At 34.4% G+C, this 20,938-nt stretch overlaps 1 protein-coding gene across 2 annotated transcripts in view; it reads left to right on the forward strand.

The window, feature by feature from the left end:
- The window catches only part of LOC106462143 (potassium voltage-gated channel subfamily B member 1-like), a 76,785-nt gene that overhangs the window by 12,464 nt on the left and 43,383 nt on the right, over positions 1 to 20,938 (forward strand). For both annotated transcript variants that reach the window (XM_022389311.1, XM_013922037.2), the window contains one exon: positions 7,688 to 8,637. In XM_022389311.1, coding sequence (XP_022245019.1) covers positions 7,894 to 8,637 — 744 coding nt within the window. In that variant the 5' untranslated portion in view covers positions 7,688 to 7,893. The remainder of the gene's footprint in view (positions 1 to 7,687; positions 8,638 to 20,938) is intronic.

Consider the following 20,938-nt stretch of genomic DNA (forward strand, 5'->3'; position numbering starts at 1 on the left):
AATACGTATCTCCTTACTCTTGACAGAACGTATAATGTTACATCGTATCACTGTTCACAGAGTATTAAATGTTGTGCCGAATCACTGTTAACATAATGTGTAATGCTGTATAGTACCACTGTTATCAGAACATCCAGTGTGACATCGAATCGCTGTTAATAGGAACGTCAGATGTTATTTCGTATCTCTGTTAGCAGAAAGTATTGTAAAATTTCGTATCACTAGATTTTGAAAGACCCAAAAACTCTAGCGCTTTCGAATAGTTGACTATTCTTCTTCAAGAGTAAAAAGTATCGCTGTTAACAGAATGTGTAATGTTCTACTTTTTTATTGCTAACAAAGCGTATAATGTTATATTTTAAATCTCTTTACAGAACGTATATCGTACATTCAGAAGGTACAGTGTTAAATCTCGTTAATTTTAACTGAACGTTTAAATTTTATTAATGTTACACAGTATATGTTTATCTTGTTACGTGTAGTTTTACACTGTCAAAATAACGATAATTTTCAACTCTGCTATTTGCCACTATGTTGAATTTATTTTTATATAACTTTCTATTTATTAGACTGGAAAAAACCAATGACTTTATGAACAAAAATGACCTAAAACCGAACCGTAAAAACTTAAATAATATGCTTGTTTGAAACGGAAACCATATTGTATGTAGGTTTTCAGCTCGTGAATACAAGTTATTCACGTGCTATACGCCTGCCAGCTCGTGAAACTGACAAGCTAATCATTTACTGTTGTCGGTTAACTATGTGTGCAATGAAACAGGGTAAAGAACCAGAAGACTTTCAACAACGTCGATACGTACTTTTTGTTTGCGACTGACAAATTCAAACATCCTATATAATTAATGTTCAAATATGTGAATAGTTCCCTTTTGTGTAATCTATATACAAACTATTATTATCGACCACTGTAATACAGAACTCTGATAACTTCTGGACATCCTTACGCTTAGTGATTTTGTGTGTGTGTGTGAGTATTGTGCCGACAGCTAAAGATCCAATGATATTCACCAGCTTAAAATACGACTACCTTTTTTATAGTTTTATTTAAATGAAGTCTAAAATTACACTTATTTACTTGTGAAGTTCCTAATTAACTAATTTTGAAAGAAAGGAGCTTTAGTTAACACGTGACTTCAATATAACTAGATAAATTTCTGAAGTGCAAATTAAAGAATAATTAAAGATTTAGGTTTGAAACAATAAGTTAATATTTAATATGTATAACACTAAAAAATGACACAGTTCTCAATATAAGTTTTTGAAATATTATGAAAAGTTGATCCCAATATGTTCTTGGTTTAAAGATTCGGTGAAATAGGAGATAACAGTTGAAGCAGTTAATATTTGGTGAAATAAAGCATTATCGCTTAATTGCTTTTGGTGAATCAAAACATACACTATTTGAAGCAGTTAATATTTGGTGAAATAAAGCATTATCGCTTAATTGCTTTTGGTGAATCAAAACATACACTATTTGAAGCAGTTAACTACATCTTAGCTCTTTTAGATGACAAAAGAATGCTGTCTCTTAAGCAGTTAATTGTATCTTTCCTGCTTTAAGTGAATAAAAATGTAACGTCTCTTAAGCATTAAGTATTTGTTGCTTAACTGCTTAAAGGAAATTAAAATTTGTCTCGAAATTGTTATTTTTTTAAGAAAGTATTTGTTTGTGTTATTTGTTGTATTTGTGGCAAAGTCCCATACTATCCTCGCTAAATGATTAACTGTAATTCTTATAACGCATTTACAGTTTAAAGTTATGGGAACTATTTTTGGTATCATATGGATGAGAATCCACGTCGCTAGTTCTGAAACCCAGAGTTCTACCACAGTGCCGACCCGCGCACCTAGTACTTGTAAATAAAAAGGACCAAAATATTTCAAACTCTTGATTATTAATTACAATAATACTTTCTACAGTAGGAACAAAATATATCATTGTCCACAGAGTATATAATGTTGTACTGAATCGCTACTAACAGCGTATGAGGTTGTAAATAACTTTAATGTAGAATTAAGGATTAAGGGTTACTGCCTTCCCACAACTGGCTGCTGAAAGCGAAAAGCAGTTGGAGTTGAGACGTTGTGGGTTCAAGCACTCAACTCCTAACCCTTAACTGATTGCCCTTAGTTGCTGGCAAGTCTTTCATCAGCGTTTGGATTCTCCGTGATAGATAGAATATCCCCCAACGCATTTGGGTGATATGACCACAGGCATTATCCTTTATGACTTAAGGACGACAGTAAGGAATGGTAGAGGAGGCGTGTTTTTGAATTTCAGTTTTATTGTGTTGTTAATGGTTTATATTAAATTCATTATTGATTGATAATGTATTGTAAAATTTCGTATCACTAGATTTCAAAAGGCCCAGAAACTCGATCGCTTTCGAATAATTGACTATTCTTCTTCATGAGTAAAAAGTATCACTGTTAAAAGAATGTGTAGTGTCCTACTGTTTTACTGCTAACAAATCGTATAATGTTATACCTTATATCTCTTAATACACCTAATATGAAAACCTTGCTTCTTGAAAAATGGAAACTGTTAGTGAAATGTAAGTTGCACGGATTAGTTATGTAGCATTACTTTACTTCATATGATAGTTATTGTTAGGATAAATACTTAACTATATGTACTGAAATCTCGAGGACAGCCTAAAAGTACTACGTGTCCTCTGGGATTAATTAAATAATCTTCAAAGAACTTCTATAAAAGGAGTAACTGTTGATAGTAATCACCTTAACAAAAGCATCAAATTTCAAAGTGTATTTGATGTTTGAAATTGACAACAGACAGTATGTCAACTCGTATCACCTGAAGACTAAAACTAGCAATGGTAAGAACATGACGTAAGGATAGAAATTGATTAAACATGTTATACAAAAGCATCACATGAGGAAACTCACACTACCAAACATGTTATGCATGAGCATGACGTAAGGAGAGAAATTTACACTACTAAACATCTTATGCAAGAGTATGACGTAAGAAGAGAAATTAACACTACTAAACATCTTATGCACGAGCATGACGTAAGGAAAGAAACTGATACTACTAAACACGTTATCCACGAACATGACGTAAGGAGAGAAATTAACACTACTAAACATGTTATGCACGAGCATGACGTAAGGAAAGAAACTGATACTACTGAACACGTTATCCACGAACATGACGTAAGGAGAGAAATTAACACTACTAAACATGTTATGCACGAGCATGACGTAAGGAAAGAAACTGATACTACTAAACACATTATCCACGAACATGACGTAAGGAGAGAAATTAACACTACTAAACATGTTATGCACGAGCATGATGTAAGGATAGAAACTGACACTACTAAACATGTTACCCACCAGCATGACGTAAGGATAGAAACTGACACTACTAAACATGTTTTGCACGAGCATGAAGTATGCATAGAAACTGACACTACTAAACATGTTATGCACGAGCATGACGTAAGGATAGAAACTGACACTACTAAACATGTTATGCACGAGTATGAAGTAAGCATAGAAACTGACACTACTGAACATGTTACCCATGAGCATGACGTAAGCATGGAATCTTATGCTACTAAACATGTCATGCACGAGCATGAAGTAAGGATAGAAACTAACACTACTAAACATGTTACCCACCAGCATGACGTAAGGATAGAAACTGACACTACTAAACGTGTTTTGCACGAGCATGAAGTATGTATAGAAACTAACACTACTAAACATGTTTTGCATCAGCATGAAGTATGCATGGAAACTGACACTACTAAACATGTTATGCACAAGCTCATGATGACATTAAGGAGGGAAACTGATACTACTAAACATGTTATGCACAAGCTCATGATGACATAAGGAGGGAAACTGATACTACTAAACATGTTATGCACAAGCTCATGATGACATAAGGAGGGAAACTGATACTACTAAACATGTTATGCACAAGCTGATGATGACATAAGGAGAGAAACTGATACTATTAAACATGTTATGCACAAACTCATGATGACATAAGAATAGTATCAGTTTCTCTCCTTATGTCATCATGAGCTTGTGCATAACATGTTTAGTAGTATCAGTTTCTCCTAAATTTGTTGTCCGAGAGAATGACGTAAGGATAGAAACTTGCACTACTGAACATGTTATCCACGACCATCAAGTGAACACAGGAAATTACAATAGTAAACATATCGGTGACGAACAAGTCGTGAGCATAAAATTGACAATGAATTAAACATGTAATGAAATATACATATGAAAATAAATGTGTAGAAAACTTCGACATTTTTGCTTCCTGTAGAAATCGAAACGAGAGCAATACTGTAGTTCATCTAAAAATATGACAATATTTGACCAGAGAAAACTCCTCGGAGTTCTAAATAGTGGTATAGAGTAGATAACAATAGGCTTCTAGAGCCTGTTTATTCGGTGTCCAAAAATGTTTGTCATGCAACGTAATGTTGAGTAGAATTAATCGACATTCTTATCTCTAAACTCGCATGACAATGGTGTGATATTAATTTGTAAATAATTTAGATTAAAATATCAACTATTATTTTACTAAATACCGAATATTCTGTAATTTTTAGAAATTTCGTAAATCCCCATATAATACAATATTAGCTGCTAACCCGATTCTACTTGTACCTTCGTTCGACGAGTAGAATATTGTTTTAGTTGCAGTGTCTGCTTTTTGTATTTATCATAATAGCATGCTAGTCAGAACTCCTGGATGTATGGTTTAATTATATACACCAACAATTCAATGGTGACTTTAAAAGCAAATATCACGTTGTTTTTTAAAGAATTCTTAAGCAAAGCAACTCAACTACTATCTGCGCTTAGCCGTTCCTAATTTGCAACTGGTGAACTAGATGGAAGGCAGCTCATTAACTGCACCCACCGCAAATCCTTAGACTATTCTTATTTGACAGAATAGTGAGACTTGACTGCCACTTTTATAGTTGACCTACGCACGGATCCAGAGTGCGAAGTACAATTTGCGGCAACAAAATTCTCGGATTCACAGTTTGGGCATGATAAATACTAGGCCACGTCAGCCCTTTTTAAAAAGATATTTTCATTATCTGTAAACGAAAAAAAGATTTCTGTTCAAAGCATCTCACCTTATTCATTTTCCCATAGAAATGATACTCATATTTTTATACGAGAAATATGGTATTTTATTTTTCTACCAGCAGTGACATCAAAATGACTTAATGTGACCATTTTAATCGTAAAAGAAACCATTAGAGGTTGATTTTTCATAAGGATACCAATAATATTTTCATGGAGAAATTCAATAATAGTAATGTTTTTCTTATCAGACCGGAAATTACATTTCCCATGAAAAAGCCACCGCGTGATAGACCATTTTCAGCCGGGATCACATGTTGTTTGTACATTTCCGATACACATACATTGTAATTTATTTATAGAAACCATCTGTGTTCTCTATAAGAACACATTTTTAACTTACATATGCTTTCATTGAAAAACAACTGCTTTCTAACTGTGACGTTTCTAACAATTTGTACTTTCTCTAGCTCTACTTACAATCAGCATTTATTCTTTTATGTATTTCTAATTAAAGTTTTGTATCGCCTCCGATGGTTCAGCTCAAATTTGAACTTTGCTTCCTTTGGTTGGCATAACAACTCAAATAGCCCATTGTGCGCTTAACAAAAAATGCACATTTTCATTTATGCTAGAGAAGAGTAAGTTTAAAAATAAATAATGAAAACTAAAATATGAAATTCCTACTGGAAAACGGCCTTCGTTTGAGTGTAAAATACAGTCTTCAATCAAAAATGCACTAGCACAAATAAAAGTTGTTTACGCAGGAAGCAATAACTTGAGCTTTACGTTCTTCATTTTCTGATGGTTTATCATGTTTACCACTTGGATGGTATATCATGTTTACTACTTGGATGGTTTATCATGTTTACCACTTTGATGGTTTATCATGTTTACCACTTGGATGGTTTATCATGTTTGCCACTTGGATGGTTTATCATGTTTACCACTTGGATGATTTATCATGTTTACCACTTTGATGGTTTATCATGTTTACCACTTGGATGGTTTATCATGTTTACTACTTACATGGTTTATCATGTTTACCACTTTGATGGTTTATCATGTTTACCACTTGGATGGTTTATCATGTTTACTACTTGGATGGTTTATCATGTTTACCACTTGGATGGTTTATCATGTTTACCACTTGGATGGTTTATCGTGTTTACCACTTGGATGGTTTATCGTGTTTACCACTTGGATGGTTTATCGTGTTTACCACTTGGATGGTTTATCGTGTTTACCACTTGGATGGTTTATCGTGTTTACCACTTTGGTGGTTTATCATGTTTACCACTTGGATGGTATATTGTGTTTACCACTTGAGTGGTTTATCATGTTTGCCATTTGGATATGTGGAAAAAATTTTGATAAAATTTGCAAGTATGCTCGTGCACTACGAATGTGAACACCTTACTTGTTTTTCTAATTGAAATGCTAATATGTGAATGCTGTTGTTTGAGATGAAAATCCCCCAGTAGCACAGCGGTATGTCTGCAGACTTACAACGCTAAAAACTGGGTTTCGATACCAGTGATTGGCAGAGCACAGATAGCACATTGTGTAGCTTTGTGCTCAATTCCAAACAAATAAACAAACTGAGACGAAAAAGTAATATAGATACAAATCTATCTATCTTATATTAATATATAAATTCACACTACACGTGTGCAGTATAAGTATCGATAAATGGTGATTTATCATACTACTATTCCGAAATTTTATTCATAGAAGTTTATCTAATGCGTGTTATCAGTTTCTTTTCGTGTAAACTACATGTATATATTATATTTAGTTCAGTATAATGAAATGCATTGTTTTAGTGCCTGTGAGATATGTATGATCTTTATCTCGGCTTTAGTGGATATGAGATATCTTTATTTAAGATTTCCTGAATGTGAGTGATTATTAGCTGTGGTATAGTAGCTCATAGAATGGTTCTGAGTTTTTTTCTCAAGTACAAACTTTTAGCTCACAGCTCCGTCATCTCTTGACCGTTTTTTTATCTAATTACAGTTTTGGATTCAGGAGGTCAAACCCTTTCGATTGATGCATCTAAAAACGCCCAAATTCTCATAGGTTAATTTATTTTAATCCTGCCTAAAAGAATTTCAATTTGAAAGTAGGCTGGTAGAGATTCTGATGAGTAATAAAATCGAATCGTGTATACGCGCGCCCCACAAAAATATAGTTTGTTTTGTTTGTTTGTTTGAAGTTAAGCACAAAGCTACACAATGGGCTATCTGTGCTCTGCCCACCACGGGTATCAAAACCCGATTCCTAGCGTTGTAAGATGCAGACATGCCGCTGTGCCACGGGGGGGGGGGGCACAGAAACATAGCCAATAAAAAGGGGGAAAAGGTCTCATATATCAATCTACTCTAATCCTGCCTAAAAGAATTTCAAGTGCCGCGGCTATTGATGATTCTCTCTTTTTTTATCTTTCACACTTCAGTGAAACCTGTTCTTTTTTTAAGGTTATATTAAAGGCAAAACATAGTATATTATTTGGTTCTCATTGAATGTGAGGTAGGACCATTCAGGTTTCAGTGAATTCCAAATTTTATTTTTCTTTCAGGTTCACTGAACACAGAGACGAGACGTTTAAGTGAATGATAATATCCAGGTCAAGAGATCAGTGGTCAGCAATTTGGCATGGCAGTTTTCAGGGCCTATCATCCATACTAGTAAACCCTGAGGCTGGGGCGGCCTTGTCTGCCGGCTAGTCACTTAGCACGACTAGCTCGGGCTACCAACAGTGTGGCGCCATTTAAAGTAAGTGATATGATAGATACCGACAGTATAGAGAAACCAGGATGTAGGGTCGGACCAGTTGTCCCCCTAACTACTCCTATCGTCAGCTCTCCCCAGAATATATCCACCAGCTCTCAGAGGGCGCCACTACAACAGACCTCCTCTTTTCCTCTACAGATTTTGAACTTTAATGAGTTGGCACTAACCAGTGGTCAAGGTATGGAACGATCATATTCTAGATCTATGTCTTCGCTTCCACCGGAGCCCTTCATGATCATGCGTAGTAAGGCCTTGAATCGAAGGGTTACCATCAACGTAGGAGGGGTCAAGCATGAGGTATTGTGGCGTACGCTAGAACGATTACCCCATACTCGTCTGGGTCGCCTGAGAGAATGTAATACTCATGAAGCTATAATGAAGCTGTGCGATGACTACAGTTTGGTAGAAAACGAATACTTCTTTGACCGGCACCCGCGGTCTTTTAGTGCAGTATTAAACTTTTACCGTACTGGAAAGCTCCACCTCGTGGAAGAAATGTGTGTTCTGGCTTTCAGTGACGACTTAGAGTACTGGGGTATCGACGAGCTTTATCTAGAATCTTGTTGCCAACACAAATACCATCAACGCAAGGAACACGTGCACGAAGAAATGCGCAAGGAAGCCGAGTCGCTCAGGAAGGGTGAAGAGGAGGACTTTGGAGACGGGCGTTGTGCACATTATCAAAAGTTTCTATGGGATCTCCTGGAAAAACCAACAACGTCCTTGCCCGCGAGAGTGAGTTTTTCTTCCGATAAAGTATTACGTTTAGTCTGTGAATCTACATTATTTATTAAAGAACATACAAATCTCAAACACCAGATCTTCTTCTATGTTAAAGATAAACCAATACTTTTTACCTAGAAAGGATGTTATGTTAAACTACCAAAGGTATTAACGTTAAAGATTAATATACACTCCTTATTAGCAACCGTTATATTGTACTTAAATATGAAAACAACTTGTAAGAATTTTCTATATTAGAAAATGATATTACATATTATTAAATTCTAAACATAAATGAGCTAACAACAAAAGTAACTTATAAATTAATGAAACCAGGTCTATATAACAAACCAACTAGAACTATACATAATGTCATAAATCAACAACCAGCTTAAAAATTAAAACACACAACGACAGAATACAGTGAAACGTCATTTGACTATCCTCAGTGTTAACAGTATTTTCGACCAACTTTAAGTGAGTCATAAATCCATACATTAAGCTAACAAATCAAAACAATCTTTAGAAGTATAAATATGAATAATAATATTTAAAATTACTTGAAGCATTACAACCAGTAATATTAACGAAACCAATTACAGAGAAAAGATAAACTAATTACATTCAGTTGCCAAAACTACTTCAAATGGAAAGATAAATTCGTGTTTTCTGTATTAAAGAATATTGTGTTCGGACACCAAAGATATTATTAAGTTATATATGACACAATAGAAAATATTATCTTCAAACAACAAAAATGCTTTGAAGTTAGATGTAAACAAAGAAACATAAAACTAGGCTATCAAGTTGACATATTTTCTACCATACACCCTGAAAAATAGCTGTTTATTTGCACAGACGAATGTAACACTTGGTGTTAATCCTGTACTCTCACTTGTGTGCTTATTTTATACATAGAAAATTAAGTCCCTTATTTACACTGATAATTCAAATATTACAAATGTATATAGATAAAATATGAAAATCCTACAAAGATTTGGGAAAACGTTGTTGTTTTTCCTCAAGGAACTCAATAAAAAGTTGCCTAACACAGCTAAGAAGAAACAATGAATTTAATTACAAATAGAAACACTTAAGCATCTTTGAAAAGTCAAAATAAAATTACCCTTTTCCTTCAGAAAAATATTTATTTAAACTATTAATAATAACTAAACAAGCCTTTAGATTGAATCATAGATGGGCTAAACTAGTGTTTTTCTATAAGCTTTCTTTTTTTAGCTTTGAAAGAGGAATCTATGTCATACTTTGAAATCTGAATAGAGATTATAACTTCTATTGCATCACTAATATCATCAGATCCTTATCTTTTAATATTGCGAATTTTTGTTCATAATTTAAGATTTTCCCAAAGAACACTAGAGTATCCGTATAACAGAGGTGTAGGAGACAAATTCAAAGTTGAGGGGTGGGGTAGCAAGATTTATCTGACCTAGCGAAGCGAGGAAATGTGTGTCACAGGTACACCCATTACGGCCAAGGCCCGGGACTCGCTTTAAGGGCCTAGAAGCTTTTGGGTTCTGTATTAAGTTTTATACATTCTCCTGCTCTTCCTGAGAGTAAGTTCAGTAACTTGCTTAACTTTGAGACATCTTTACTGGACAGACTGAAAAGTGGGGGTGAGTTGGGGGGGGGAGGTTGTAAGCTTCCTACGCCACTGTAAAACATCAGTACTTTTCCTTTATATATATATAATTTATCATATCATATACAATAGTTATATTATAGAAATTGCCATTTTGGCGTAGAGTTAATTCCTAAGGCTTATTATATTATATGGAACGATTTTGGATTTTCCTCTCGACCAAATAAAGTCTACACTATAATGAGTTACATATGGGCGAGAGGCTGTAAAGGTATTATTTATAGGAACTATAATTATTTTTTTATGTACGAAACCTTACAGGTAACACCCAATAATTAACAAGCAAGATACGTTATTTTTCCATGAAAATGAAAAAATGCTTGTTTGTCTAGAATTTTCTAGTAATGCTACATGAGAAGTATATGCGCTGAGCCGCCTCTAATTTTGAAATTGTAGACTAGTCAGAAGGTAATTAATCAACAACACTCAAGGCCAACCCTTTGGCTACTCTTATCTGACCTAATAGTGGGGTTTGACCATCGCTCTTATGGCGTACCCCCGACCAAAAGAGCGGAGCGCGTTTTTACGACAATAGTACATGAGCCATGAATCCTCAAATTCAAAATTTGGGCGCGCTAACCACTAGGCCACGCTCAGAAACAAATACTAATTAAAAACATTATTCTCGTAGTAATAGGCAATATTAAGCCTTATTAAAATGTAATAAAATAAATATTACATACGAACAATAGTTACTGAAATTAAGTGAAGTTATTTTAGACAAGAATAATCGTGATTAAAAATCATTGAAAATTTTGCTTTAGGCACCAATAGTCATTATCAAACTAGACAAAATGATATTTTAGAAAAGAATAATCGTTATTAAGCTTAAGTAAAATTATAGCTTAGGTCCGAATAATACTTATAAAAATAAGGTAAAATATTATGTGCTAGTAATCTTTTTTTTTAATATCGCCAATTTTAACAACTATGTAAAAAATTATTGTCATGTATGTGTCCAGCTATTCGTTTAAGAATTTCCGAAACCTAAACAAACCAAAGGGATGTATAAGCAGGGACGTCACCAGGGAAGTCAGACTCTGACTTAGCCTAATACAAAGATGCTGAAAATAAAATTGTACAAGTCAACAATCTCTGCTTATAAAACACAATCAAAGCTGAACTTGAACACAGACAAGTGTTTCTTGTGCTGTGAAGAACTGGAGAGAGAGAGAGATAGACCTTTAAAATGTCTCTCGGCAGTCCAGATTTGCAATTAAGCTGCAAACCAAGAAGTGCAAACAAATGAGCAACGAAGAAAATAACGGTTAAATAACACGTAAAAGCTCCAAGTTTATCTTTGAATGCTGAAAGTCTCCTTTAAACCAAGAGTTACAAAGCAGATATATCTAATCAGATAACAGAGCTAAACTTGAACTGAAAACTGACCTGAAGAGAAACATAGTAATATATACATACATACATACAATACTCTATTTCCCTCTAGGTGCACGTGTTATCCACGTGACTGAGGGCTACTCTCAAGTCAAGAAGAATGCATCAAGCCCTCAGAACATCACGCTATTTATCACAGAAAACGAACACTTCTGTTATCTATAATATTTCAAGCTAAAATAAGCTTTTTGTAATATAGAAAACTGTGATGTCTTTGGTAATTCACTGTGTCCTGTGAAGCAAGAAAAATTCAGTGGCTTTCTCTTGACCGATGCTCCAATGTTGAACCAATGCAAAATATACTGACAATTAGAAATATATGTAATAGCTGAAAGAACAGAAAATGTATGGTAGTTGTGTACTATATTTTTTTCTCACCCTCCTTTTAATTCAAGCCAACTTAGTTTTAAAATTATTGAATTACTCAAGACACTGGCAAAACGTGCCCTGCAAAAATGCTTGTTTCACAAAACAAAAAGGTAAAAACAGGGAAACCAACATTCCAAAATAAACAAAAATCAAAAGTTACAAATTATACATATCAAAATATAGCCACTTAACAATTGTTCACCTTGCCCCTTTAAGATGGTATAGCTAACAACAACGTGGAAAATACAAAATAAGCTCTAAAAGGTAAATATATTTAATCAAAATTCCTTAAACAAAGATAACTATACAATACAAAAATTATGAAGAATTCCTTTAACACTGATTAGGCATGACCTAAAAATGTCGATGCAAAGAAATCTATGATAACAAAATACAATTCACAACTGATCCTTTCATAACACGTATTATATTGAACATGTAATAGCTTTTTGATAACGAACGAATATACAAAATGAATCCCTTTCAAAAATCATATTAACTGAATGTGCACGGGGTCGGTCCAATTGACACACCCCATGCTGAAGAAAGAATTGACTATAATTTCGAATTTACTATGTTAAATTAAACGAAATGTGGCAAAATTTAAGCAAAATGTACACAGCGTGGTCACAAGTAAATAGACACCACCTTTTCAGAAAAAATGAAAATTTTCAGTCATATTCACATGAATTGATATGTTTATAATTTAATTAATATATATAGTAGATCTTCCTTTCGCTTCGTGGAGTTCGTTGATCCTTTGGGGCATCGTGAGAATCATCTCGTCAATTTTAGATTGTGGGATTTTCGCCCACTCTTGCTTCAAAACTTGGAGTAGATCGCTCTTCGAAGTTGTTTTTATTTGGTTGTTTCTTGACTTGCTGGTCCAGTATGGCCCAGAGGTTTTCGATGGGGGTTCATGTCAGGAGATTGGCTCGGCCGGGGCAACTTCTGGATACCATTTTCTTCCTGCCACTTTTGGGTGTTTCTAGCAGTGTAACACGGTGCTCCATCTTCCTGGAACAACGTTGTGTTCTTGTCCACGAAACCCGAGGAATAAAATGGCAAGAGGCCTTCCTTTAATATTTCGACGTGTTTCGCAAAATTTATGTTGCCAACGCACTCCACTAAGCTCGATCTCCCACCAACCCAAACAGCTCCCCAAACCATCACGCTGAAAAAACCACCATGCTTCACAGTTGGCTGCAATCTGTTGAGCCAAAATACTTGGTGAGGCATTCTCCAGACCCATATCCTTCCACTGTCCAAAAATTGAGTGAATCTTGATTCGTCTGAGAACAATACGGTCTTCCAAAAGTCCAGAGGCTTGGTCATCATATCACTTGCCCACTTCTTTCGTCTGACTATGTTGGCAGGTCTTAATAAGGGCTTCCGTCTAGCTGCTCTGCTACGATAACCCAATCTGTGGAGAATCCGTTGAAAAGATTTCGGGCTCATCCCACCAACTTTGGCCACTTCTGCAGTCGTTAATCTGGGATCCATATTGATGCTCCTCTTGACAGCCCTTTTTTGTCCTCTCCGATGGACCAGGACGACCCGGATACTGCTCAGTTGTTTCCTTGCCGTGTTTCCTGAACTGCATGATGATTCTGTTGACTGTCGAAAGCGGGATTCCCAAATTCTGCGAAATTTGCCGCTGACTTATTCCACCATCTGCTTGATCAACTATCCTTCCTCTAACAAAATCTGACAATTCGAGAGCACAAGATAATTAGTGTGTGGACCATTTTCATTTATATATTGCTCTGTGAACACAAATTACGTGTCTATTTACTTGTGACCACGCTGTGTATATTTTTTTACTCTTGTAAGTTTTAAACAGATTCCTTTATCATTTTCAGAAAAAGGTTATGTATAATCACAGCAATATCATGTTGAGATACCTTAGAGATAAGCCTTAGTGTGTCTATGGGCTGTAAGGTGCTAATCTCAACTTCCTTGATCTTTGTTATATCATATGGAGAGTAACACAATCTGTTTTAGTGAAATGGCTGACTGTTATAACATTATTAGACACTTTTTTTTTAACATTTCACACCATGATATTTTTTCTCTAATATTGGATGGTTCTGCTAATACCGTAATACCCTTATTTAAAAAATGTTATAATACTGTTTACTATAATATACATATAGTCAATTTGTTCTTCATCTGAAACCAGAAGTATTTTTATAGTTTGTGTCAGCGAATGATCGAGATTTATACTGTCAATATACTACATGCCTTGACATTATGCTGCATGAGCAGAGATAAAGAAAAATGTATTCTGCCTGAGCTTAGACAAGGGGGCAGCACTATCAATTATTTTCTGGCACCAAACTTTGGATTTTGAAACTAATACCAAACGCTAAACATCCTTTGAATTCCCGATTGGCTTATTCTATGTGTGTTGACATATTATGTACTCAAACCATTTTTGTTTATTTCATTTTCCTTTTTTAAAGTTGGCATTTTTGAAAGAACCCTGGACAAAGAAAGATATAAACTGATTACGTAATGTGTTATTATTGCCAAAAAGAAGCCAGAGATAAATTTGTGGACACACAGTGCAAGACTATCAATGAATCAACTTGTGGAAAATATTTGAGTTGTGTACAAAAAATATGGTTTGTTTGTTTGTTTTGAATTTCGCGCAAAGCTACACGAGGGCTATCTGCTTTAGCCGTCTCTAATTTAGCAGTGTAAAACTACCGTTAGACACCGCCAACACTTGGGCTACTCTTTTACCAACGAATAGTGGGATTGACCGTCACATTATAACGCCCCCACGGATTAAAGGGTGAGCATATTTAGTGTGACGGGGATTTGGACCCGCGACCCGCAGATTGCGAGTCGAGCGCCCTAACCACCTGGCCATGCCGGGCCCAAAAAATATGGAAATTCAAATTTTTGTGTGTGTGTGTTGGTCAAAGACTTAATTACGTCATAGCAGATGAATTACAAATATAAACAGCTAGCTGGCTCAGGAATTGCTATCAAATGACTCTCAGTCGTATTAATAAAAAATAAAAGTGAAATAGTTTCATAGTCTGTACAGATTTCATATACTTAGACTCAATACGGGAATTGTCACTGGCACTGGAGAGTGTGTACGTCCTGCCATTGTATGGCAAACATGGAATTACGAAAGATTTATCCATAACTGCCTGTCATGGCATAATTCGATAAGACGTAACAGGACAGTTAAGTGGTGTTGGAAATCTTTAAAAGTTCATGTGAGCTACTAAACATATCATAGATGCTCTACCCCAGCTTGACCATGATGACATGCTGACAGAAGAGATAACTGATAATTGTGAGGAGTTTATGTACATGATGTACTAAGCAGATCTCTATTCATGATGCGGCGGTGGAAATTATTAAAAAAGTCTGCCACATAACCAAGGTATAAATACTTTTTCACCAATGTCAGGTGCATGACTACAGCACATCCTGAATTCCCATTTGTAGACCACAATCTCGACTTGAGACACAGTGCTCTCAATCCAAAAACCCATAAACCAGCCCTGTTAGGCTGTAGTAAGGAGAATGGTAGACTAGATCCTGTGTTTTTCAAAGTGTAGTTGGCACTAAAGACAGTAGTAGGTGAACTAAGATGTAAATTTGATGTCATAAAATTCACTGCAAATCGATGTACTTGCAAACAAAACAAATTGGTTTGCATGGAATTGTGAAAATGTGAGAAAGATGAAAACTGTTGTAATGCCTACACTCAAAGTATTAAAGATAATTATGAGAAGGAAGAACCCAAATTAACAGTAGTATGAAACATTTGTGACATATGTAGAATACGAAAAAAGATTTAATTTTTGCTTTTAGTATTACACAAACTAAAATAAACTTGGTTGGATATAGAGATATAATGTTCAAGAAATATATAAGTAATTATATCCTATATATCACCATCTTAAAACTAACGATTATCGAATAATTCTTGATCAACTTTTAAAATGTTGTTGCTTCAAAAATTTAGTTAAAGTCATTGAAACAAACTTCCTCTGTGGTCTTGAAGACAAGGTTGTTATTGAAAATAGGTAAAAAAATGGTGGTAATTTTGAAATCCAATATGACAGCCAAATAAGGGCTCAGAAGAAATATTACCAATGGAATGCTTAATATTTGGAATGAAATAATATGAAAAATATTATTTTATTTAAACTTAAGTAAACAATATTCAAACTTACAAAACAGCCAAGAGTATTAACTAAACTTCTATTATTGATTATTAATATCTAGTTTCAAGTATAGTATTCTCAGATACATTGATTTCCCTCAGAGTAATTTGGTAGGACCTGCATAAAAAAGGAGATCTAACAGATATCACATAGTAAAGGTTTACTTTCTCGACTCTGACTGAGTTTGAATGAGTTATGCTAAGACAGAACATTGACAAGTGTTTATGTTGTGTGTGTGTGTGGAATTGGAAAAGAGTCAGAATCTTCAATAGTTCTCTCTCACCAGTTCCATGTGAGTTCCCTGAATGAAAGAATATATAAAACTAGTAGTTAAAATGAAAAAACCCAAAGTTAAAATAAAGCAAAATCAGATAGTAACGCTTTAAATAGAGATTTATAAGTCTAAAAGCTCCAAAGTTTGCAACAAAATTAATAATCACAAGTATGTTAAAATCTCTTATAGGAGTGAGTCTGGCCCTCATATGCAAAACAAAAAACTCAAACAACGTTACGCTACTTATGGCTTGCTCCTCACTCACGTGACCCAAGACTGTTCTCGCCTTCAATAGGATGAAGAAGCCTGAGGCCATTATCTGAATTGCTGACAGAAAAGAATGCTGTCAATTTGGGTTATTACGAATGAAACTATGATTACCTTCTCCGGAAGAAAACATGCTTAGTGACCAATAAGTGTAACTCTGGGTCCGTGCATAACTAGTGTAGAGAGAAGCTGCATTATTTACTTGAATGACTTTCTATAGTAATCAAATTGAAGAAAAGTGTAGAGAGAGAGGCTGCATTGTTTACTTGAATGACTTTCTATGGTAATCAAATTGAAGAAATGTGTAGAGAGAGAGGCTGCATTGTTTACTTGAATGACTTTCTATGGTAATCAAATTGAAGAAATGTGTAGAGAGAGAGGCTGCATTTTCTCTCTACACTTTTCTTCAATTTGGTTACCATAGAAAGTCATTCAAGTAAACGCTGCATTGTTTACTTGAATGGCTTTCTATGGTAACCAAATTGAAGAAAACAAAGCTATTTTTAACTGCTTTTAAGGAAAAATTGAGACAGTGTGTTGACATTTTGAATATTTCATATGAATTGCTCCTGCCTTCTATCTAGTCCTCAAGATGGCATTTGGACCTCTGTATTTAGACATGATGAATAACTCTACACAGAATCATCGAAGATAAATGCTCCCAGAGGAGCCCCTCTTTGTAACAGCATTTGACTATTATAACGTGACAAGGTCAACCGATGTAATTACATAGTGCCAAAGTCAACTGAACCTACCTAGTCTAGCACCAATACTACTAAAGAAAAGGCAAAAAAAAATCAATCGTTATTCAGTCTTGGATATAAGAAAATTAATAATTAAGTGTCCGTTTTTATTTTCAATTTAACCTTTAAATAATTATTAAAACACAAATATTAAAAAATTTTTTTCTCTGAAAACTGTTTCGTCTTTTGTAAACATTGTGATAACATCTTATCATTGTAAAAATGGCCTACTTTATTATTCGAGCTTGAAACCTAAGATACACACTGTGTATTTATAATAGAAAAAGTGTCATCATTAATTTGAAAATCTGCTTCAGTAAGTTGTTGATTTAGAACAACAGATGGCAGGACGATTGATCAGACCGAAGTTAAACTGAAAAAATAATTATGTTCAAAATTAAATTTACATTACTAGATTCTCTAATCAACGCTATTTGTTGAATAAAATAAATAAATATGTTAGTACGTTTGTATATATAACAATGTAGTACTTACGAATATAAGTTCATAAGGAAAAGTGTAAAAAAAGTACACATTCAAAAATTAACTATGTGTAGAGTATGTAAACAAACGCTATTTCAAAGTTTCAAGAATTAAAGTAAAAGGTGCCTGTTTAAATTAGCTGAAATCATTACTTGATAATTTTTTACACCATTTTGTGCTACATTTTGAACACAGCCTATTGTGTAGCTTTGTGCTTAACTTCAAACAAACTCCCCCTGTTCAGTCATGAAACCACTTTTGAAAACACGGGTGATTATTTACAATTTTTAATCAATCTATAACTGCTGTACTTTTCTTTATATAGTTTCTTAAAAACATTCGTATACGTATTCTCAAACTTCCAGCCTCTGCATATCTGACCATTATAGTATTTAGTAGCATCATTATTCAAGATATTTTCTTTTTTGCGTTTTGTAATATATTTGTTTTACGTATATCAATCCAATAAAAGAACATTTTCGACAGATGTTATTCTGAAGGTATTGTCCCTCTGGATTTTTTCTTATATAGTTCCATTATTGAAAGATTGATTTTTAAGACGAGTTATTTATTTTTTGTTCGATTAATACAATGGACATCCAGATGAAAAACGGTACCACAACTCTCTCTGCTTTCAAATCAAGCTTAACCAAACCTCTAGTTATGACTTTTAGACAACGGACATAGAAATTACAAATAGTAATGGCATGTCAGTTTGTTTTCATAAACATATTAGGCCCGGCATGCCCAGGTGGATAAGGCGCTCGACTCACAATCTGAGGGTCGCGGGTTCGAATCCGCATCCCACCAAACATGCTCGCCATTTCAGCCGTGGGGGCGTTATAATGTGTCGGTCAATCCCACTATTCGTTGGTAAAAGAGTAGCCCAAGAGTTGGCGGTGGGTGGTGATGTTTTAGCTGCCTTCCCTCTAGTCTTACACTGCTAAATTAGGGACGTCTAGCGCAGATAGCCCTCGCGTAGCTTTGCGCGAAATTCCAAAACAAATAAACATAAACATATTCTGATAGGGAAACTTTTGTTTGACGCAACACACTCCTGAGATCTTGCATAATTAATTAAGAAGCTGTAATTTTAAGTTAAAGAGTTACCAGACTTTGAAAGAATATTACCCTGATGAGATTTATGAGGATAGACTAAGATAATGTTACAGCTATACTTTCTTCAACATACTAGGATTTGGTATGGCCCGATGGTTAGGGCGCTCGGCTGGCAGTCTGTGGAACGTGGCTTTAGTTTATCACTGCTAAATTAGGAACGATTAACGCAGATAGACCTCGAGTAGCTTTCCGCGCAATTCCAAACAAACCAAAAAATTCGTTAATATAAAGTTATCCTAGGTTTTTATGGAGGTTAAGGTACATATGATTTATTCATACCTCGTATTTAAAACTTTCAAACTTCTGTACTTACACTCTTGAACAAAGACATTGCTCAAGCTGGATTTTCTGACATTCTAATTTGAAGAACTTTTTACACTGAGTTTTACATTTAAGAAATCCCGTTAATCAATAAACATAGTTCTTCAATTAATTTCTCAAGGCTCCCCACCCTCACCTCCAAAATGTTTTACTTGGTTTTCCCTTTTTAAAGTTGTGCCCCCTTTTTCTACTTATTGGATCATTTCTCTTATTTCGTGAGATGTGTTAAATAGTTGAAGTTGGGAATCAATATTAATAAATGACTCATAACAAAGATTCTGCAAAAAACATTCATTATAACAAACTCAGCGCTTTTCTAGGTGTTCTAGAATTATAGTTTTTTAAGCCTGAAAATTTTAGTTAAACAGAAGGTAAAATAATAAAAATGTTAAAGATTATGCATGTACATCAAAAATCTGATTATTGTTTAGTAAGATAAAATCTGCAATTACATTTTTTTTTAACTTGAAGAACAACTAGCAAATCCTGAGATCAAACGTTTTATCACATAATATATTTTAAAGATGTATGTGAAATTTGATATAGAAAGAAAACAAAAAACATTGTGGGTTTGAGTAGAATTGTGTTCCTGATTAATTTTATATTTAAATTTTAAATTTTTTAATTTTATGAAGAGTTATACTCTTCGCTTGATTTCGATAAAACAAATTAACCCAGACTTTAAAAGACAATTATGAAATCGAAAGACAGATATCTAGATTTTATGGAACTATGAGCCGACTATATGAACAATCCAGTCACGACTCGATTAAGTTTGAACTTTCAGGCGGTGAGCTTGATTAACACCACATCAAAAGATACATCCATATACATCGAATGATAGTAAAACATTTCGTTTGAGAGAATTACTATGGATTAAGTAATATTCGCGATTATAGGAAACATAATATTTTCAAACTCACTTAAGGCTTTTGAGGGCTAAATATTTACATAGAGTAGTGAACAAAATTATTTAGTGTTTGGAAAATAGCTCAACACAACCCAGATCTAATTTAGAAATGTTAATTTTTTAAACTCATTATTACTCCTGTGATTATAATTTTATTTCATGCTGCTTACATGACATAGTATATTGTTTTCTTACTTCCCTACATTTAGAGCCTAGGTACCATCAACTGAAGAAATCCTTCTGCACTTGCGATAACTGGTTAAGTTCGTGAACTTTGCTAAACTATGTACACTATCCACTGTTAGCGTAAGAAACGATGTGGACGCTGTGGAATACCTTTTAATCAAAGTAACAAGAATACAAGTTACCATTCCTTTGAAATCTCAGGAAGAAATGTGTTAGTTCGTAGAAAGTGTTGAAATCTATGTAAGAGTTTGTAGGTACTAAACGGCAGTATCTATGTATGAGATTGTAGGTACTAAACGGCAGTATCTATGTAGGAGTTTGTAAGTACTAAACGGCAGTATCTATGTATGAGATTGTAGGTACTAAACGGCAGTATCTATGTAGGAG

This window comes from Limulus polyphemus, unplaced genomic scaffold, assembly GCF_000517525.1.
Source record: "Limulus polyphemus unplaced genomic scaffold, Limulus_polyphemus-2.1.2 Scaffold1102, whole genome shotgun sequence".
NCBI lineage: Eukaryota > Metazoa > Arthropoda > Merostomata > Xiphosura > Limulidae > Limulus > Limulus polyphemus.